Raw genomic sequence first — 22203 nt, 5'->3', positions numbered from 1 at the left:
CAAGTGGCCGAATGTCTTGGCACGTGGCTAAGCGTCATCCTCTTCTCTCTCTCGAGTTTTTCGCTTAATTAAAAAGGGCCAGCTCGGTTGTTGTGCTGCTTGCTACGTGTGTTGGTGACAATATTCAAACACTGCATTTATTTTTGTTCATAAAAACATTGAAATGCTTTAATAACTTTCATTGCCTTGAGTAAATGTTTGTCATTCGTTACATTGATTGCTTGCAGTCCAGAAATTCTTTACATTCTTATTTGGCTATACCTTACACTTATAAACACATTTAAAGTTATATATGTGCTACACTATTTTTCCTTCCATTTAGTATCTCTTTCACACAACCTCAGAGTTTAAAGACAATTATTTATCAAACAGCACTTGTGAATATATCTAAGTGGACACTTTTTTAATTGCACAATGATGGCATTATGCAATGAAGAATAAGTTAATGTGGTCCACCACTTCAGTTTGCAAAAAACTTATGAAAGAGAAAGGTAGCATGCACTATAGCCAATTTTTAACAAACTTTTCTGGGCATATGCCACCTTTTATGCATCTAATATGTCAACAGCAAAAAAAAAAAAAAACCTTTCTTATACATTACTAAGGTGCAAAGATGAGTAAAACGAGTATTTGCTGAATTTCGGGCTGTCCAGACATTGTGGGATTGCTTTTCAGGATATAAAAAGGCATTTTTTTAGCATAAAGGAGGGGTTAGAAACCTTGCGGGCCCTATAGGGGTGTGAGGACTGCACTGGATGCAGTGCTCAGGAAAGTGTGGCTGGGAATGGGGGGGGGGAGAGGGTGGTAATGCAAAGAGTGCAGTTAGAGAAATATATGCAAGGCAATTCACATGCTGCAATACTGTGGGCCTTAAGTTCTTTTCCTCAAGAGAATGCTTTCTCTCTTTTGTTGCTGTAAGAGAAGGTTATTGTTAAAATGAGAGATACACGTCAGTCCATCATGAAATCAAACCTGACGACCCCCACTATCACTCCGCTGCTGAAGACCACTTTGAGACTAAATGTATTCTGTTAGCAAGGCATCACTGCTCATTGGTACCTTTTTTATTTGCAGGGAGGCTACGGTAGTCTGTGCCATTGCTTTTTTATGTTGCTTGCACCTATAGCATGCAGTACCTGAAGTAGTAAATGCTGCACAATTTCATTTGCAGACAAAGCACCTATACCTTGACAAAGTAGTGGCAAAGATGGATGATTTAAAGCTCTTTCTCAAAGATGATGTGTGGCCACAGTGTGCAAGGCTATTGAGCAGAAATTCATAAAATCAAATGAGCTCAGAATATCAGTAGACAGGCACCAGAAGTTCAAAAAGAGTATGGTAGGAGAATGTGTCTGAGGTTCAGGGTTTTCATTGCAGGAAGAAAATAAAAGGGGCGATGCTTGACTGCACTGGTAGATTTTATGCCGAGCTCTGCATTAAATCAAAAGCGATTTTAGAAGCCGCAGAACATATCTGGTCCCGAAGTGAAGAGATTTCTTTATTCTACTGAGGGACCTCTCAAGCCTTAAAGTATGTATTCCGAAGCTTACATCCTTCTACAACAAGCTGTCTGATAGAACACATTTCATCAAAATGCCTTGGCTGAGGAGACACCTCAAATTAAAGTGGCAAGCATTGGACTCGAAGAGGCCAACGGTTGGGCAGCATTGGAGTTCCCCAGATTGAGATTTTCTAGAGCCTCTCCCAGCCTGCAACTATTCCTAATATATGAGTGTCTGTTGTATCCTGTGAGAGGAGGAGGTTGTGTCCTGTGAGGAAGAGGACCTATGATGGGTCAGTGGACGCTTTCAGATCTGGCATTATCATCTCTCGTAGGTGAGCTGGCAAAAAACATTGATTTTGACAAATCGAGTAGCAGCTTTGAAGCCTTAAAGACAGGAAAATGAAAATGTTGGCATGTCGGTTTTTTTTTTTGCTTTATGCTCTTTAGATCAATACCAGCTTTCAAAACAAGATTTATAATATCTGAAATTAGTTGCTCAAAGCAAGATGACTTCAGTGTTTCCCACTTTTTGTACACAAGCGATTTCTATAATTGATCGAGGGGTATGCTTATTTCATTTGTGCGGCAGGATTAATTATGCACTTGTCCCTCTGCAAAATTTGTCTTTTACAGCGCAGTTGTTGAAGGCCTCAATTATGACTGCTTGTTTGTTTTTGTAACTTCAGTTCTCTTCTGTGTGTTCGAGTTGTCCTTTCACTATTAGCATGCTTACTTCTCAAATGACATTTCTATGCCCATATTTGCATGTGAACGCTCAGTCTAACATTCTAGCTGGTTCGTATTTACTTTATTCTTTGTCACTGTGGCCGATGTAATTGCAGTTGTCTTGTGCATGTTCAAAGCTTTCAACAGTCCTTATGGAGAGTTTGTGGAAGCATAAAAAATATGAACTACAATACAGCACATTGGCCAGTTCTCAAGGCTTTTGCTGGCACTGCGCTATGCCTGATGTAAACGAAATTGTTCACAATGGCACCGTGTTATAATCCTGGTCGCATCTGCCAGTTTGCCACTTTTTAGTTACTGTACGTGTTACCAAGTATTTCTACATGCTCAAAGTTTGCAATTCTTGTGGTTTTTATATGCCCTTTTATTTGAGTGGTCCCAATCTAGAAATTCATCTGTCAAAAACCTCTACTTAATTCTTCACAAATGCACCTTTCTTAAGAAAAGAAAAAATATGACATATGCCCCTCGTAATATAGCTATTATCAGTTGTGGGGTATGCTTGTTACGTTGAAGTCTTAAGAAATGAAGGAAAAAAAATGCCTCGGCTTTCACAATGTTGTGCGATACAAAAAACGAACTTCCCCAATCGAAGAAAGCCTTGACGACAAAGTAGTTGATGGTATTGCGCTCAGGTGTGTTCATGAAGAAGGGGGGGGGGGGGGGGCGGTTGCCCCGCATTATTGCACCGGATGTCGCAGACCTACGCCATTGGGGGTTAGAAATGGAGTGCTTTCATGGGATACAGAGGAACGAATACAACCGGTCATGGAGACTGCAAACATGCGCCCTATCTGCACTTGTGCCCTCGTTTTTGTGTTCTTTCGGAGTTGTAAACCATCAACAGGTAGCAAGGCTCACATGCAACGGGTACCTTATACGCATGAATGTTGATCCCAGTTGAATTCCAGTTAGGGATCCATTGTTATCCAACTGGTATGAACTGGAAGTTTGTTCCTTAAACCATTTACATCAGTTAGGATTTTTGCCTGGGTTGTTTCAAAGTAATGTAGAAATGTTGTCAGTGTTGTTCAAGTTACTGCCTATGAAGCAACACAATTTTACAAAAAAACAATGGTTGTGAGCCACCTCATGCATTTATTTTTCCGTTTTGAAAATGTTTCAAGCTACAATACTTGCCATGTCACTTTGCGTAAAAGAAGCTCTAGCTTTTTACAGGAATGGTTTTAGAGTGTGCTAAAGAAAGAAAGTGTAAAGAAAGATGGAATAGTGACATGTGGCCTGTTTTATGCATGATGTTTGTGTGCCGCACATGAAGTGAAAAGATATCTCTGTTGGTTAACGGCTTTGCACTCAGTGGATTAGTCATGCAGTGTTACATGACAGACCACTGAAGGCCCAATACATCCTACAAAAGACTAAAAACGAGGAAACATGACAATGAAGTTGAAGGCCCATGATCTGCCAGGAAACAATGGGGTGGCTCTGAGAAGGACTTTTATATTGGCAGTAGTAAGGATGGCAGTCCTCTGCTTTGTGGCTCTTCACTTCGCAGTGACAACACTGGTGTATACTGCACTAACACCTACTGTAGTTTTGCCCATGCTGTCAGTTATTCTGAGAGCTGCGGCGGTGAGCATCAGCCAGTGCTCTAAGTTTCAAGTGTTCATTTGTAAAAGATGTGTTCTAGATCCTGCTAAAGAGTCTTGTATTATCCAATTGAGTTTCCAGAATTTACACTTTCTCTAGAAGCCCTCATTCTATTTAGGCATCTTTTCATTCTTTCCAATTAGAATTTTCAGTCCTAATTGAATTTCCATAATCAAATGTCTTCCAGTTTCCAGATGACCTCCCAGCTGGAATAAGTACTTAGTCCCAACTGCATAGTTTTAACTCTCTATAAAGAAGCAATTTATTTTTATTATGGGCTGCTAAGTTATGGTCATCTTACGGATTAGAATTGATATTCCTAATGAACATCCAAACTGAATGGACAATTGTTATGCATGGTGAAACTGGAATTCAAACTGCATTTCAATGATGCATTGTGTGTGCGCTGGCTAAGATGTTAAAGGAAGCTGGTGCATTTTGCTCCCTAGTAAAAATACACCCAAACATATTAGATTTCAATAGGCTTTGCAGTTAAAAACTTTGCAACTAATTTCAATGTCCAATCTGGAGTCAATGATTTCAATTCGAGCATATTAGATAGTCTCGAGAGCTAAATTAAATGTTTCAGAGAGCAACTCATGCACTTAGGTCCTGGACCCATTTACAAAGGAGTAGCTGCAGAGTAGGATAAAAAAATTTACACATTATTTAAAAAAAAGTGCAAGAATTAGAGACCCTATGTCTAGAAGATCTATTAATGCGAAAGTATTACTTCGCTATGTTTATTTATTGTAAGTACCTACAGCGCCCATGAGGCATTATTGTAGGGGGGATACAACTACATACAATAACACATGCAAAGAAGATATAAGGAAACTTGTTAGCAAGGTAACACAACACACTGATAGAACACTAAATGAATTCTCAAGTAGTATAAGTGATAACATAAAATACATTAACACAGCGCTGGCAAACACACAGATTTCACAGATTTCTGTCCGCAGACCACGTCCGCAGAATGTGTCTGCAAAATCATGTCCGCAGCAGTTGTGAGTAATTGAGAAGTGGTGGAGGTTAATGAGTGGTGTCAATCGACGGAGGGTGATGTAATGTTGCAGTAGCATCCGTTCTTTTGCATTGCTCCAATGCAGATTCTGCAGTGCTCTTTAACTTTGCAACATTTCTGATTTTACAACCCTAAAAAGTGTATTCATAGCTGTTTTCACAATTTCAGGAATACCTGTTTAAGTTCATTCAGTGAGACCATTAGATTGTGTTTTATTGATTGCAGGTTGCACCAAGTGTGAAAGTGCGGGAGAAACCAGAGGTTGGAGTTTTGAGTTAAAAACGGAGTGGCTCTAAATTGCAGCAGTGCCATCGAGCAAAGAAAGCTTTTATTGTCCCGCCAAGAAAAATAGGAAACATGCAACAAGTGGCATTCATAGTTAAAGATAATTATACTGTATTCTGCACAGAGGTGTCATGTCGTAAACCGGCAGTCAATATCTGTTATGTAAGAAACACACATTTAATTTACTGAGAATTATCATTTTATTGATATATGCTCTTGTGGTGCTTGCCCACATAAAACTGCAATACCTTATCTGTGGGGACTTGCATAATTAAAGGCAAAGACAGTACCACATCAAGGTAAAGCTCACTCATTGAAGAAATCTTTTTTTTTTTTTCAGTGTTGTTTATATGAATTTCCTATCTCAAATGAAAAAAAATCACACAAGACTTATGCGAGTTTCTACAAGGTCAATATTTTTATTATAGATCGGTAGCCATCTCTTACATCATTTTCTTATTTCATACTCAAAATAAAATAGTTTTTCTGTGTTTATTTCTTCATGAAATTGGACCAGGCAAACGATTTTTCAAGTAAATAATTTCAATGTAAAACAGTCTCATTGAGATCAAAGCCAGTAATAAACACACTATTATCAGCATACATGATGAGCTGAGCACTGTTGTCAATATGAATTATGTCATTTATGTAAAAATTCAGCAAAAGTGTGCCTAATACTCTTCATTGAGGTACTAAACAAAATATATAAAGGATGATTTGTTACTGTTCATCTGATTCCTTGAATGGGACTTGATTCAATTATTTCCAATACCTTTGCGAGTGCTGGTAATTAAAAAAAAATATCTCTACGAACGTGTGCTCCATGCTCTAGCAGATTTCATAGAGTTCCCCGATAGAATATTGAGCTTTTATATTAGCATTGCATGACATGTTAATTGGATGTGAAGCATGTTTGATGTTCACAAATGCATGCCATTTCCATAATTTCGACTCCCTTAATTGTACGAAATGTTGGCACAGAGCTGAACTGTTGCCATTGAATTGGACTCCATGTTGACTGGGGGCCAATATCCAGTTGGAAATGGTCATTTCCGATTTTGATTTGGGATCAACTGTTTAGTTAAACTTGGAACAAAGCCATACTGCCGCGGTGCAATCCATCGCTACGTACGTGGTTCGGCTAGAGCAGCTCTTTAGACACAGTGACAGACACAGAGACCATTTTTATTTAAGAAACAGCCAACAAAAGTGAACTGAAAACATGGCAACTGCTCACCCCATACATGGTTACTATACAAAGGCACACTGCACTTGAACCTTTAGGACGCCTAGCGCGTAGGATGCTTTCGTGAAAAAAAAAAAAAAACGGCGTTGTACATGGCATCGAATCCAGGTGCGTACACTTCTGCCTTTCCCGTGCTCTCGAGTTAAGTGATCCTTGGATGGCGACTATAACCTTCGAAATGTGATGCATTTATAAAAAAAAATACACAGCGGCACAAAGCCGCGGTGTATATTGTAGCCTATCGCGAGGCCTAGTTTGTCGTCTCTGCAGCACTGGAGAGAACGACGCTGGCCAAGTGCTAGCTGCAGCAGCTGTGGAATGCACGAGGTAAGTGAGAACTAAGCAGTACAGTACTTTATGAAGCAATATTCAAGACGATTATGCAGTTGTTATATAAAATGTCGATACTTCCATTAACATCGCTGAACAAAGCCGCAGAATACTCTAGCTGTTAAGCCTGTTGTGTGGGCTTAGCGTTCGTCGCGGCAGTAGAGTGACGCTTGCCACGTGTTCTGCAGCTGCTGCACGAAGACTCGGAAGAATGCGTGAGGGAAGCAGGTAATAAGCACTGTAGCACTTTATTAAATCAAATTTGACACGATTAAGCATGCGTGTATTTACGTATAGCCTGGTAAAGAGGCCTAGTGCGCAAGTTATTTTGGTGGCCGCGACGATTGATACGAAGCCACGTGCAACGAAGAGAGGGAAGAGGAGTACGGGAGGTGCAGGTCTGCGGTCTGCCAGGAAACATTGGGGCGGCCCTGAAAAGGGCCGTTTGGATGCGCAGCGACGTGACGGCGTGGCGAACACAACGCCCTGCACTCGTCCGTGGCCCTTTGCCGTGCACCGTCAACAGCGGTGCACTACGTCGTACACAGTGCCATGGTTATATGCTGCCCTGGATGCTGTCGCGATGCTTCTACTGTAGACATTTACGAGGGTTGCGGCGATGATCTTGGAGAGCTGATCGATGCCGCGATCCCTGACATGGGCTGCGAAGACTCGGAAGAATGCGTGAGGGAAGCAGGTAATAAGCACTGTAGCACTTTATTAAATCAAATTTGACACGATTAAGCATGCGTGTATTTACGTATAGCCTGGTAAAGAGGCCTAGCGCGCAAGTTATTTTGGTGGCCGCGACGATTGATACGAAGCCACGTGCAACGTAGAGAGGGAAGAGGAGTACGGGAGGTGCAGGTCTGCGGTCTGCCAGGAAACATTGGGGCGGCCCTGAAAAGGGCCGTTTGGATGCGCAGCGACGTGACGGCGTGGCGAACACAACGCCCTGCACTCGTCCGTGGCCCTTTGCCGTGCACCGTCAACAGCGGTGCACTACGTCGTACACAGTGCCATGGTTATATGCTGCCCTGGATGCTCTCGCGATGCTTCTACTGTAGACATTTACGAGGGTTGCGGCGATGATCTTGGAGAGCTGATCGATGCCGCGATCCCTGACATGGGCTGCTGCGTACAAAGAAAATCCTCGGCCTCTTCGCAGCATACAGGAAACGGTGCTGTAAAAGAGTAGAAAAAGTTGCATTATGAACATAGCGATTTGATGAATGCGCAACATATTACAAAACCTTCGACAAAGAAATCTGCGTTCTTGTACCTCAATCAGGGTTGAGAATGCGCACGGCAGACGTGCGCCTCAGCATAGCAGTCAGGCAGCGCTTAGTTGCCGACGGCGGATGTTTTCGTGGAGGTCTCCATAGCCGTGGCCGATCTTTTTTTTTTTTTTTTTTTTTTGAACACGAAGAGCGTCCATGCCACGAGCTGCTGCTGCACGAGGTCCTGGAAGCACGTGGGGAGAGACAAGTGACACAGCACTTATAAATAAGCAAAATGAGAGACAATTTTGCGCAATTTATACTTACCTTGACGGTGCTTGCGATCTCCCGCAGGTCGTCGCCATTATCAACGTCATTCCGCCCAACGTACAGCACGGATCGGCGTGCCGAAAGCGCATTGACGTAAACGCGCAGGCCCGCCATCGTCGAGCACCTCGGTGACCGAACGCGCCGGTGTCATGCAGCAGCGAGATCCACGAACCGAATGCCGGAATCGCGCGCGTTGCCAGAGCGGGGGCTCCTAGCGATTCCCTAGAGCGTCTAGGGACGAAAAAAAACAAGCAAACCCAGTTTTTGACTACGTCACGTCCGGTTAAGCATTGAGCCCGACGCAAAAAACGTCACGCCAGGCCGCGGCGTGTCCACCAATCAGCGTTTCCAGCCGATCTACCCCTAAACGCTTCTGTTTTAACTGCTGCTCCTCCGCTACAGCCGTTCACGCGCAAGGGAAACGCGCGCTCGCTCTTCGCTCCGCCCGCATCGGTTGCAACCGGCAGGTTCTGATATTTCACCCCTTATGGCTTATAGGAAGAAGCCGTAATCAGCGTCTGATTTATCGTGTATGAGCAATAAAATAGTCAATAATGCGAGAGCGCGCGCGCCTTTATCAGTGCTGTCGCGCACGGTCGAATGAGGTTTCGGGTGCACTTACATCAACACTTTTTGCCCCTAAATTTTTCACAAAACTATATGTACCATTTTATGCAGTGTGCCTTTGAAAGCTGTAAGCTGGTATAACGCGACCTGACGCTAGTGCATGGCAAACTGTTCGGTGGATGTTCTGTCAACCGCTGCCGTTTTCGTTTAGAGCAAAAGAGGCACTGACGAAAATTCGTAGCACGTCTCAGATTCAGAGTAAGGATCAAACATTTACGCATACAGTTAAAATTTCAGTTGTCTAGTGAAGTGGGCTGTTCTAGCTTCGTTTAAAACAAATCAGTGGGTTGAAAGACAGCAGATGTATACGTAGTCTCGCGAATGACGCACACGTAGACAGTCATAGTTTAATACAGTGATAAAAAAACGACATTTAATCAAGGAAATGGGCGTAAGCAGATATGCATAATTGAAAATTACAGCAAGCAATAAAAAAAAATGTCCTTCAAAGTTAACTCATTGCACTCATTCATCAAAACGGTACATGCGGCTAGAAAATTAAAGTCTCAAAATCTTTCTGGACAGTTTGTGCACATAAGGAGCTGGCCTTTCGTTCTTGTCTGTCACCTTCTTAGCATAATTGACAAGAAGTATTCTGAGAAATTTCTCACATATTAAAGAAGCGGACCTTATAGCACGGCTATTTTCAATGCCTTCCGGACAACTCAGCCAAGGTGAGTCCTCAAGTGCTGGCTGGATTAAGATTTGTAGGACTTCAAGGACATTTGTGTATGGTAGGTGCACGACAGCTTTTTCAAAAAGAGACACAACCTTGTCCAAGAGGGCTACAAACTCTGGTTTTGGATAATGCGGTCCTCTAGAATCTTGTCCTCGCAGAATAGTGTACATGGGGCTGCTTCTTTCGCTGGTTTCAAGAAGGATAGCACAAGCGTCACACCCGTAGTCACTGATTAACTTCACAATGTATCCAGCGACGTAAGCTAAACCAGAATACGTGACAGTGGGTATTGGGATGACAGGAGATACCATCACTTCTTTCAGTTCCTCGGTTACTGATTGCGGCAGAGCTGAAATGATTTCGTCGGTGTCGACACTAGGTGCCTAGGCGCGCAATACAGCGCGACATACAACTCCTATAGTCACATCTGAATAAATAGCACAGAGAAAAGCTTTTATATCCATTATTGAGGAGTGTCCCTTGAGTAACAGTGGCGCATGTGTAATAAGCAAAGCATTCTACCAAAATAATGGGGCAGCGATTGCTCTCTAAGGCAGGCATTACTGCACAGATAGTTACAAGGAACTATTAGTTCAAAAACATAGTAGAAAAAGAATGAAAATATTGCTAGGAATTAGTGCTTGAAAAAGATTTCATGTTGTTTTCATGAAATAATCATGATATCATGTAAACATTTCGTTAAACCAACGTTTATTTGCAAAATTAAAATAATGTTTATAATACAACATAAAACATTTGCTGGTCTATAAATTATAGCAAAATTGAAAACAAAACTTAAAAGCGTTTACTCTGACGTTATACTAATGCTTTATGTCATGTAAGCATTGTACCTTACATTACATTTTTATAAAATTATTTTCATCTTCGGTGTTACCTCGATGGCTTCTCATCTAGCGCTGAAAGACGGTTTTGCCATTGTTGCTGTTATGTTTGCCTTGAAGAAGCTTCGATGTGATCACTGCTCATTCACTTTTTTATTCATCTTCTTGTACAAGCTTGGGAAAAAATTAAGATTAAAATGAACAAAATTAGATACCATGCCGCAATACATGTCATATGCTTGTCGAGCGTTTGCTGAGCGACAGTGTTTTTTAATATAAAGACTCCATTCACGTGCGTAGCACGCTGACAAGATGCCGCTGCAGCATCTACCTTCTGTAATTTTTCATTTAGGGGCTGCACTCACCACGAAACCCGCGGGCGACAGCGCGAAACCAGGCAAAAGCCACCCGCCGCCACTGAAGCAGATGCGGAGCGAACAGTGAGCAGGTCGCGCCCCTTGCGGCGGCGGAGAGCATGACTCAAGGAGAAAAGTTCCCATTGTTCACGCGGCGATTAAGAAGGCCGTAAGAAAGAGCGCGCGCTCTCTCCCTCGAGAGCGGCCGTGGCAAGAGGCGCCCATTTTCCTTCCGTTCGCGCCACTAGAAAGCGCTCGGTTTCCAGCGGAGCGGAGAGGAACTACAAAACCTACGCGCATCCGCGCCCGCGCTGCGCGCGGCTGTCTGCGGAGTCTGCGCAGCCCGCTCGCTCGGGAGCGCGTGCTACAGGCAGCCGCACGTGCACGCGGAGCGGGAGAAGGAGAGTGAGGACGAGGGGGGATGGTCGTGCGTCTGTGAACGCAAAGCCGGCGCTCTTTGCCAGTGGTGTTCCTTATTTTTGCTTTTTTCTGTGCCCCGGCTGACATAGAGGCTGGCTGGAGGCACGCTTTTTATCGGTGCTTTCGAAAGTGAGAAATTATAACTAATTGATCGCTGCGGATATTGTTTTCAAAGAGCGCTTGTTGGCAGGCTCAGACAAAAAAAAAACATGATCGCGAATTTAGTACTAGAAGGCAGAGGCAAGCGACAGGTATTTTGAAGGACTTGAGGCGGCACCTCTTGATGTCTCTTCCATGCTGTTCAGAGAATGAAGGGTCCAGCCTTCTTGTTGAGTATTGATACGCGTATACACAGCGACGAGTGCTCCGGGCGCTGGTTGGGGAGCTTCCTTTCCATCTGTGACTGCTCACTTGAAAGGGGCCCATTCAACTCTTTGGGGACAGACGTTTTAGGCGATGCTGCCGGCGCCGTAGTGGCTGTTTTCGGCGCGTTTAGGACGCGTTCCCTACGAAGGCACAAAGCATGCCGCCTTACCCTTTGGTTCCTGCTGACAGCAGTCAGGGGAAGTTCGCTGCTGTGGCGCTGCCATCCGAAATCAATGACTTACCTACCTTTAACGATGAGAGGTTTCTTAACGACCTGGATCACTGACGAGAAGCCGAGGCATGCCATTTTTTCGGCAGTTTCCTCTCTCCGCGAGACGCAGAGCTAGGAAATGCCTGACGACCTTTCATGCAGACGGGGACATCTCTTCAAGTAAACCTTTGTCATCTTAATTCCACAGCTCCGCTGTGCAATTCCTAGTTCAGTTATCTCCTCTAGCGAATGCGCAGTTTTGAGCTCCCGAAGCAGGATCGCGTATGAGGATAGAACGATTGACGTATGTGTTTTCCCTTTATAAGCGCCGAGTGATGGCATTAATGACATATATCTGTTTCTTGAGGCCGACTTAGTTCCGCGATGGCTGCTGCGGCACCGCCAGTTACAAACAGAGGTGCGAGATACCTAAAAAAGAAACTGACAACCATCGTTTAAACACGAAAGAGAGAAGAGAGAAAAACACTTTCACGAGTCACTTTTTCATTCTTTTTTTTTTTCTTGCCCCCTTTGTTAGAGCGCGACGGCGGCCAGCCAGAATGCGGCCGGAGGAGGAGAGAAACAACCGAGCGCGCGCGCGCAAACACGTGCTGGAAAGCAGCGCGGAGCAGACGACAGCATGCTTTTCTATGCGGCGGGGAGCAGACGACGCGGCCGCACTGCGCGGAGGTTTTGACGGGATCTCCATGGAGGGCGCTGACGCACAGAGCGGCGCAACGACCCCTGGCCCAGGTTTTCTCCCCTATGCGGCGGGGAGCAGACGACGCGGCCGCTCTGCGCGGAGGTTTTGACGGGGTCTCCATGGAGGGCGCTGACGCACAGAGCGGCGCAGCGCCCCCTGGCCCAGGTTTTCTCCCCTATAGCAAAAAAAAAAAATAGTGAATGAGCAGTGATCACATCGAAGCTTCTTCAAGGCTAACATTACAGCAAATTGTCTGCAACAGCAAAACAGTCTCAGTGTTAGATTCGTAACCATCTATATATAGCACCGAAGATGAAACGAATTTCATAAAAATGTAATATAAGTTGCATAATGCTTACATGATATAAAGTTTTAATATAACAGTCAAGGCAAAGACTGTAAGGTTGGGTTTTCAATGTTATTATCATTTATATATTAGCAAATGTGTTGTATTTAAACATTATTTTATTTTGCAAATAAATGCTGTTTTAATGAAATTTTACATGATATTATGCTTATTATGAAAGCATCTTGGAACAAAATCAGGGCAGTTTTCGTCGATGCCGAAGAAATCATTTCTGGCCGGCCACAATCAGTAACCGAGGAAAAGAAGGAATTGTCGTGGCATCTCATGTCATCTCATCACTGTCACATATTCTTGTTTAGCTTACGCCGATGGATACATTGATAAGTTAATCAGTGATCTCGGCTGTGACGCTGCGCTCTTTCTTGAAACTAGCGAAAAAAGCAGCCCCATGTGCACTCTTCTACGAGGACAAGAATTTTAGTGGACTGCATTATCCGAAACCAGAGTTTGTTGCCCTATTGGACAAGGTTTCATTAAAAAAAAGAGAAAGAAAACTCGTCTCTACCACACACAAATGCTCTCGAAGTACTTCAAATCTTAATTCAAGCAGCGCAGTTGAGAATTCGCCATTGCTGAGTTGTCCTGAAGGAATTAACAACAGCCAATAAGGTCCGCTTCTTTGATATCTCAAAAATTTATCAGAATCCTTCTTGTCAGTTATGCCAAGAAAGTGACCGACAGGAATTGCAGGCCACCTCCCTATATGAACAAACCAGCCAGGAAGATTGAGACTGAATTTTTTAGCCGCAGGTCACGTTTTGATGAATATGTAGTACAATGCATAATTTTGAAGGACATTTTTTTATTGCGTGCCGCTCTTTTCAATTAGGCATAACCGTTCATGCCCATTTCCTTGATTAAAAGTAGTCGCAAGACTACATATACATATTCTGTCTTTCAACCGACTGATTTGTTTTGAACGAAGCTAGAACAGCTCACTCCACTAGACAACTGCAATTTTAACTATATGCGTAAATTTTGTTCCTTACTCTGAATCTGAGACACGCCATGAATTTTCGCCGGTGCCTCTTTTGCTCTAAACTAAAACAGAAGCGGTTGACAGAATCTCCAGCCAACAGTTTGCCATGCACTCACGTCACGTCACGCTACACTTGCTTACAGCTTTCGAAAGAGCACTGCATAGCCTGATAATTTATTTCTGTACGAAAGTTGGGGGCAAAAAATGTTGAAGTGTACCAGCTTCATTCGACCGCGCTCGGCCGAATTGACGAAGGCGCGCGCGCGCGTGAGCGGTGTTGACTATTTTATTCCTCGTACACGATAAATCTTAGACGGTGATTACGGCGTCTTTGTACAAACCATAAGGGGTGAAATGTCAGGACCTGCCGGTTACAACTGAGGCGGGCGGAACGAAGAGCGAGCGCGCGTTTCCCTTGCGCGTGAACGGCGGTAGTAGAGGCGCAGCAGTGGGGCGGTGGCGACCCCACCGAGGCGCGGCGGGTGGTGGAAACAGGCCCCATTGGAGAGGCTGTAAGAGAATAGAAGCGCGCTCTCCCTCGAGACCGGCCGTGGTTCGGCAATGGGTACAGAGGTACAGTCGACATTAGAAATAAAACGGGGCCATTGGACGATTAGCACTAGGTACCCACGGCAAAACTGGAAAAACCACAAATGAGGCGGTACAGGGAGATATGGGCTGGGCATCTTTCGAAGTACGGGAATTGCTCAGAGTAAAATATTATATGAGGAACGCCTGAGGAAATTGGACAGTAACAGATGGGCAGCTAAAGCGTTGACTCACAATGGAGGAAAAGAACTAGGAAACTAACTAGTAAGTATGCTAGTCACAAGGACGGAAAAATGAAGAGCGTTAAGCAACAGGTGAAAAACACAGGAGGTAAAAATTGGATAAATTCGATGGAAAAGAAAGAGTGTGGAATAATACCGAAAGTGGAAAAGGCAGATCAGGAAGGAAGCTTTTTGTTAACTCAAGAGGCAGTGCCCTAGTTTTTGAAGCTAGATCAGGGTGCCTTAGAACACGCAGCTACAAAAAGAAATTTAACAATGAAGATGACGCATGTGCTGTATGTGGTACCTCCAGTGAAACAATTGACCCTATTATACTCGAATGTAATGGTATCCATCCGGAAGTTGATGCAGGCGCAGTCACTGTTCCTGAAGCTCTGGGGTTTAGAGATGCCAGTGGCCGGGTGAATAAACCGGCGGTGGAAGCTAGCAAAAAGCGACTGGAAGATTGGTGGCTCAAAAGCAGAAAAGTGACATAATGTAATATAAAAAGAAAAATTCAGTGAATAGAATGATGGTTTAGTTAACCAATCTAAAGCAATAAGATACAGGGAGAAAAATGAGCATGATAGCTACTGCTACCACTCCATTTCAAAGGAGGCACTCCTATATTCCATGCATCCGTCCGGGAAGAGGGGAAGGGGGGCAATTTCGACTACCTGGGGTTATGTTACGTCGCACTACACACCACATGGCCGTGCAGAGTTTCGCTTCCATCAAAACGTGTCCAGTAATGAATCCGAGTCTCTGGGTTCAGTAGCCGAGCAACCTAACCAGTGACCCACTGCAGCAGGGCACATCACAAAATTCACACGCACTACGCTGGTGCACCGACAATTCATTCCTACCAATGAAAGCAGAGCAAGCGCTATATTTCACGTGAAGAGCGCTGAGAGGACAGCGGACAAGAAACGGGCCCGACTGCGACAAACCCAGAGCGCTTGTGCGCTGGCGTTAACCATGAACCATCACATGAAAAATCGAGGCAAACAAAATTACGGCTAAGCGGTGGGCGGATCCTGGTAAACAGGTATTCTTCCCGCCCCGCCGGGGTGGCGCAGTGGTTACGGCGCTCGACTACTTTGCCCAAGGAAGCGGGATCGAATCCCGGCCTCGGCGGCTGCGTTTCGTTGGAGGCGAAACGGAGTGGCGTCCGTGTGCTGTGTGATGTCAGTGCACGTTAAAGACCCCCAGGTGGTTAAAATTTCCGGAGTCCTTCACCACGGCGTCCCGAGTCGCTTTGGGACGTTAAACACCACAAACCAACCTACGATTCTTCCCAATTTGCTACCAGCACGTCTACGAGTAGAGTAGTAACGTCCACTGAGAAATATATGTTTAGAGAGCACATTATTGCAAACTAGCGCCAAGAGTTCTGCTGCGCTATTTTGGCAAGACTATCCGTGCAGTTCTAAGAGGAATTTTAAAGAAACTGAAAGCATTGACGAACAGTGAACTGACCCATCTCATCGACTGCCCAATGCAAAGAACCCTTACGGTCAGAAGGATAATTTTTTTTTATTATAACTCAAATAATAAACCTCGTTCTTAGTTCCTTAATTGGGTTACGTTTTTATTTACAGGCAGCAGTTTCTCGACTCGTTGCACTGTGATCATCCCATTTTTACCTTCGTGTCTTCTTCAAAAAGCTTCAATGGAGAACTGTACAGCCTCACACATGGAGACAGTTTGAGACTGCGGTAGCCTTTGATCGTGCAGTAATACGCCCTCAATGTTCCTGACAGGGAACTAACACCTCAAAGCCTCAAAGCAACCGCCACATGCTAGTGGTGCATCCGTTTGGCCAAGCTGTGCCCTTTTTTTTTTTGTCTTAACTTTGGTAATGAGCAGTTAGTGTTTTATGCCACTAGGCCCTTAACTGGACAAACGAGTGCACCACTAGCACTTACAAAGTTGGACACAACTTTCTGGTACTAAAGGTGACCCAAAAAGCACAAGTCATGCAGTGCCAGAAAAGCACAGCCAGTGCGCAGGAGCGCCTTCAAGCTTTTTTATTTAGTTGCTAGATGGCGCGACCACTTTTGTGAAACTACGCTGCAGGGTGCATATAAGCTTTAGATCCCTTCTTCGGGAAAAGATGAATAGAGCCCCCACACTTTTCAAAGCACCCAGTTCTCCGTAAATTTCCCCTTCACACGGTCTGCTATGAGAATGCCCATGAAAGGAATGCGCCTTGAAGACATACCATACATATTTGGTCGAATCCACTCGCTCTAGTAGAGCTGCCCAAACTTTGACCAGAAACACCAATTGTTTTGAACACTGCAGAATAACATCATTTTATTAAAATTATTGGCTATAACAATATGATCAGCAATTTGTGCAGTACATACCTTGCACACACACAGCAAAAACAAAATGCTGGATTCAAACATTAGCAAAGAATGAAATTACTGAGAGGAAAACGTAATCAGAACTTAGTAGCAAAGGTCCTCTCCACATACGGTAAAAACTAAACAGTGAATATGAAAACACGCACACAATTACTTCTTAGGCACATGTGTAATAACATCCTGCAGATGGATGGGAAGACTGATGAGGCGGAGAAGAGAATCAACTTGAGGAAACTTTTAACTTGACAATTTGCAAAAGATCACTCACATCATAACACATGTGTAATAACATTCTGAAGATGATGGATGGCTAAGTTGACAGCGCAGAGAAGAGATATTTAACTTTAGGAAGCACTGCTGGCAGTGCAAGTCGCAAGTCTTTTCCTAAGAACTCCTACGGGGGTGTACGAGCAGGGCTTGGGGATGCTGATGGAAAAGGTGTGCTCCCACCAGTGGCCAAGTCCAGTTTAAAAGTGGGGCTTGAACTAATGCTGAATTCCCCAACGAAGAGCAGGAACTTTGGTTTGTCTTCCACATCATCTGCTACAGAATGCAGATGCAAGGAATGCACCCCGAGGATAATACACCACTCAAATTAGTCGAAGCTGCTTACTCTAGCGGAGCAGTCCGAATTCTGACCAGAGTATTTAAAACCACACTTTGAACACAAAAGAACAAAAACACCAAGTTAATTAAAATTACTGGCGACAAAAACATGGATCAGCGATTTGTGCAGCATACATCCTGTCCACACACACAGCAAAAATAAAAAGCTGACTTCCAAATTCGCAAACAAAATTATTGAGAGGAAAACGTGGTCAGAAATGAGTGGAAAACGTCCTCTGAGCACACACAGAGCAAAAATAAAACAGTGAACACAAAAACTAACACAAAATTACATCTTAGGCACATGTGTAATATCCTGTAGATGGTGGATGGGAAAACTGATGAGGCAGGGAAGAAAATAAACTCAAGGAAATGAACTTGACAATTTGCAAAAAATCACTCATATCATAGGTAAATGCGTAATGACATTCTGCTGATGGATGGTGTTGGCAGTGCAGAAAAGAGAGATATTTACCTTTAGCAAGCAGTGCTGGCAGTGCAAGTTGCAAGTCTTTTTCGAAACACTCCTACTAGGTGTATGAGCAGGGCTCAGGCACGCTGATGCAGGAGGTGTGTTCCCACCAGTGGATGCTTCCGATTTAAATGTGGGGCTTGAACTAATACCGAATTCCCAAAAAGGGAGCAGGAACTTTGGTGTATCTTCCACATCATCAGCTACAGAATGTAGATGGAAGGAATGCGCCCCAAAGGTAATACACCACCCAAATTAGTCGAATCTACTCACTCTAGCGGAGCAGTCCAAGCTTCTACCTGAATTTCTAAAACCACGTTTTGAACACTACAAAATAAAAAAACACCATGTTAATTAAAATTAATGGCGATAAAGCACGACCAGTGTTTCGTGCGGCCTATATCCTGTTCACACACAGAGCAAAAATAAAAGGCTGACTATAAAAATTCGCGAACAAAATTATTGAGAGGAAAATTATTGGTGACATGATCAGCATCTGTGCAGCATATATCCTCTCCACATACACAGCAAAAATAAAAAGCTAGCTTCAAAAATTCGCAAACAAAATTGAGAGGAAAATTATAGCCAATAAAAACATAATCAGCTATTTGTGCAGCATATATCCTGTCCACACACACAGCAAAAATAAAAAGCTGACTAAAAAAATTTGCAAACAATAAAATTATTAAGAAGAAAATTGTTGGCAATAAAAACTGAGCGTTTTGTGCAGCATATGCCCTGTCCACACACATAGCTAAAATAAAAAGCTGACTTCAAAAACTCGCAAAAAAAGTTGAGAGCAAAATTATTCGATAAAAACATCAGAGATTTGTGCAGCATATATCCTGTCTACACACATAGCACAAATAAAAAGCTGACTTCAAACATTTGCAAACAATAAAATTAAGAGGAAAATTGTTGGCGATAAAAACATGAGCGTTTTGTGCAGCATATGTCCTGTCCACACATAGCTAAAATAAAAGGCTGACTTCAAAAACTCGCAAAAAAAAAATTGAGAGCAAAATTTTTCGAGATAAAAATATCAGCGATTTGTGCAGCATATATCCAGTCCACACACATAGCAAAAATAAAAAGCTGACTTCAAACATTTGCAAACAATAAAGTTAAGAGGAAAATTGTTGGCGATAAAAACACCAGCGTTTTGTGCAGCATATGTCCTGTCCACACATAGCTAAAATAAAAGGCTGACTTCAAAAACTCGCAAAAAAAATTTTGAGAGCAAAATTTTTCGAGATAAAAATATCAGCGATTTGTGCAGCATATATCCTGTCCACACACATAGCAAAAATAAAAAGCTGACTTCAAACATTTGCAAACAATAAAGTTAAGAGGAAAATTGTTGGCGATAAAAACACGAGCGTTTTGTGCAGCATATGTCCTGTCCACACATAGCTAAAATAAAAGGCTGACTTCAAAAACTCGCAAAAAAAAAATTGAGAGCAAAATTTTTCGAGATAAAAATATCAGCGATTTGTGCAGCATATATCCTGTCCACACACATAGCAAAAATAAAAAGCTGACTTCAAACATTTGCAAACAATAAAGTTAAGAGGAAAATTGTTGGCGATAAAAACACGAGCGTTTTGTGCAGCATATGTCCTGTCACACATAGCTAAAATAAAAGGCTGACTTCAAAAACTCGCAAAAAAAAAATTGAGAGCAAAATTTTTCGAGATAAAAATATCAGCGATTTGTGCAGCATATATCCTGTCCACACACATAGCAAAAATAAAAAGCTGACTTCAAACATTTGCAAACAATAAAGTTAAGAGGAAAATTGTTGGCGATAAAAACACGAGCGTTTTGTGCAGCATATGTCCTGTCCACACATAGCTAAAATAAAAGGCTGACTTCAAAAACTCGCAAAAAAAAATTGAGAGCAAAATTTTTCGAGATAAAAATATCAGCGATTTGTGCAGCATATATCCTGTCCACACACATAGCAAAAATAAAAAGCTGACTTCAAACATTTGCAAACAATAAAGTTAAGAGGAAAATTGTTGGCGATAAAAACACGAGCGTTTTGTGCAGCATATGTCCTGTCCACACATAGCTAAAATAAAAGGCTGACTTCAAAAACTCGCAAAAAAAAAAATTGAGAGCAAAATTTTTCGAGATAAAAATATCAGCGATTTGTGCAGCATATATCCTGTCCACACACATAGCAAAAATAAAAAGCTGACTTCAAACATTTGCAAACAATAAAGTTAAGAGGAAAATTGTTGGCGATAAAAACACGAGCGTTTTGTGCAGCATATGTCCTGTCCACACATAGCTAAAATAAAAGGCTGACTTCAAAAACTCGCAAAAAAAAAATTGAGAGCAAAATTTTTCGAGATAAAAATATCAGCGATTTGTGCAGCATATATCCTGTCCACATACATAGCAAAAATAAAAAGCTGACTTCAAACATTTGCAAACAATAAAGTTAAGAGGAAAATTGTTGGCGATAAAAACACGAGCGTTTTGTGCAGCATATGCCCTGTCCACACATAGCTAAAATAAAAGGCTGACTTCAAAAACTCGCAAAAAGAAACAGAGCAAAATTTTTCGAGATAAATATCTGCGATTTGTGCAGCATATATCCTGTCCAAACACATAGCAAAAAAAAATAGCCGACTTCAAACATTTGCAAACAATAAAATTAATAGGAAAATTGTTGGCGATAAAAACATGATGAGCTTTTGGGCAGCTTATGCCCTGTCCACACACAGCAAAAAAAAAACAAAAAAACTGACCTCCAAAATTGCCAGACAAAATTATTGACAGGAAAATGTGATCAGAAATGAGCAGCAAATGTCCTCTGTACACACACAGAGTAAAAACGAAACTGTGATCATGAAAATTCACACATAATTACTGACATCTTAGGCATCTTCATCGTATATGGGAAAACTGATGGGGCAGGGAAGAAAATCAACTCGAGGCAACGTTTAACTTGACAATTTGCAAAACATCACTCACATCATGGGTAAATGTGTAACAACATTCTGCAGATGGTGGATGGCAAAGTTGACAGGGCAGAGAAGAGATTTAACCTGAGGATGCACTGCTCGACGGAAGTTGCAAGTCTTTTTTTGAAGCACTCCTACGAGGTGTACGAGCAGGGCTTGGGGATGCTGATGCAACATGTGTGCTCCCCCATGCGGCCGAGTAGAGTTTAAACGTGGGGCTTGAACCAACGCTGGACTGACTAACAGGCAGCAGGAACTTTGGTGCATCTTCCACGTCATCATCGGTTAGATGAAGTCTGGAAGTGTCTGTTGAACAAATGCTGGATTCACTACCAAGGTGCAGGCGGGATGATGCATCTGCTGTGTCACCAGCGGTTGTGCCCAGATTAGAAGCGCCCCTTGGCTTGCGGCGAAGGCGCGGGACCTTTGACGCCCGAGTAGAAGCATGCTTTGCACGAATGAGGGATGCCCGTTCAGGACGCAGGTGGTACTTCAATGCAATTTCTGCTTCGTCAGGAGTAGCTGTGCCTATCTTAGAGAGGCGCGTTGAAGGAATAGGTGATGCTTGGTCAGGACTCATGAGGCACTTAGATGCAGCTCTGACCAATATAGAAGCGCGCTTTGAAGGAATGGGGGATTCCTGATCATGACACAGAGGGCGCTTGGATCCAGATGCAACTGCTCTGTCCTCAGCAGTAGCTGCATCCACTCTGCGAGTGTCAGTAGAAGCAACGCCGGATCTACGACCAGAGCGCTTGGTATTAGGCACTGCAAAGATGACCTTGTTAAGTAGAGCAGAAATGATAGAAGCTTGCTTCTCATTCCTGGCGAAGATCGGCATGAATTTCGTCACAACGGGAGGTATGCCATCAACAGCTGTCTTCAATTGGCCCTCTTCTGCAGTGCCAAAAAAAGAAAACTGGCATTAAGTACTAGCAAATCTGCATGCATTTGTTACCTCACACAACTTGTAACACACAGCCCTAAGCCACCACATTATGTGACAGGCCACCTGACATTACACAAAGGCCCAAATTAATCAAGCGATGCCTGCGTGGCCTAGGAGCAGCGTGGCAGCCCCTGCCAGTTATGTTATCTCATGACCTCATAGAATATGCCAATCAATCAGTGCCAAGCCATATCACCCGAGTACTACCA

At 43.1% G+C, this 22203-nt stretch overlaps 1 protein-coding gene and 1 long non-coding RNA gene across 3 annotated transcripts in view; both read right to left on the bottom strand.

Moving 5' to 3' along the window:
* Window positions 1–7427: 7427 nt before the first annotated feature.
* Window positions 7428–8673, bottom strand: LOC146182887 (uncharacterized). Of its 2 annotated transcripts, XR_014708679.1 has the most exons (3): window positions 8298–8673; window positions 8033–8214; window positions 7428–7934 (listed from the first exon to the last, which is right to left on the bottom strand). It is a non-coding gene; the product is annotated as an uncharacterized LOC146182887 (long non-coding RNA). The 2 variants fall into 2 exon arrangements; XR_014708680.1 differs by having other exon boundaries at window positions 7428–8214.
* An 8266-nt stretch (window positions 8674–16939) lies between these two features.
* LOC146182886 (uncharacterized) overlaps window positions 16940–22203 on the bottom strand; it is a 44445-nt gene continuing 39181 nt past the window's right edge. Inside the window, exon 6 of the mRNA XM_084608966.1 lies at window positions 16940–21942. Coding sequence (XP_084465092.1) covers window positions 21125–21942 — 818 coding nt within the window. The 3' untranslated portion in view covers window positions 16940–21124. The remainder of the gene's footprint in view (window positions 21943–22203) is intronic.

The sequence above is a fragment of the Amblyomma maculatum genome, chromosome 7 (assembly GCF_055883805.1).
Source record: "Amblyomma maculatum isolate TAMU_Amacu chromosome 7, ASM5588380v1, whole genome shotgun sequence".
Lineage (NCBI taxonomy): Eukaryota > Metazoa > Arthropoda > Arachnida > Ixodida > Ixodidae > Amblyomma > Amblyomma maculatum.
This window is presented reverse-complemented; position numbering and strand designations above follow the sequence as displayed.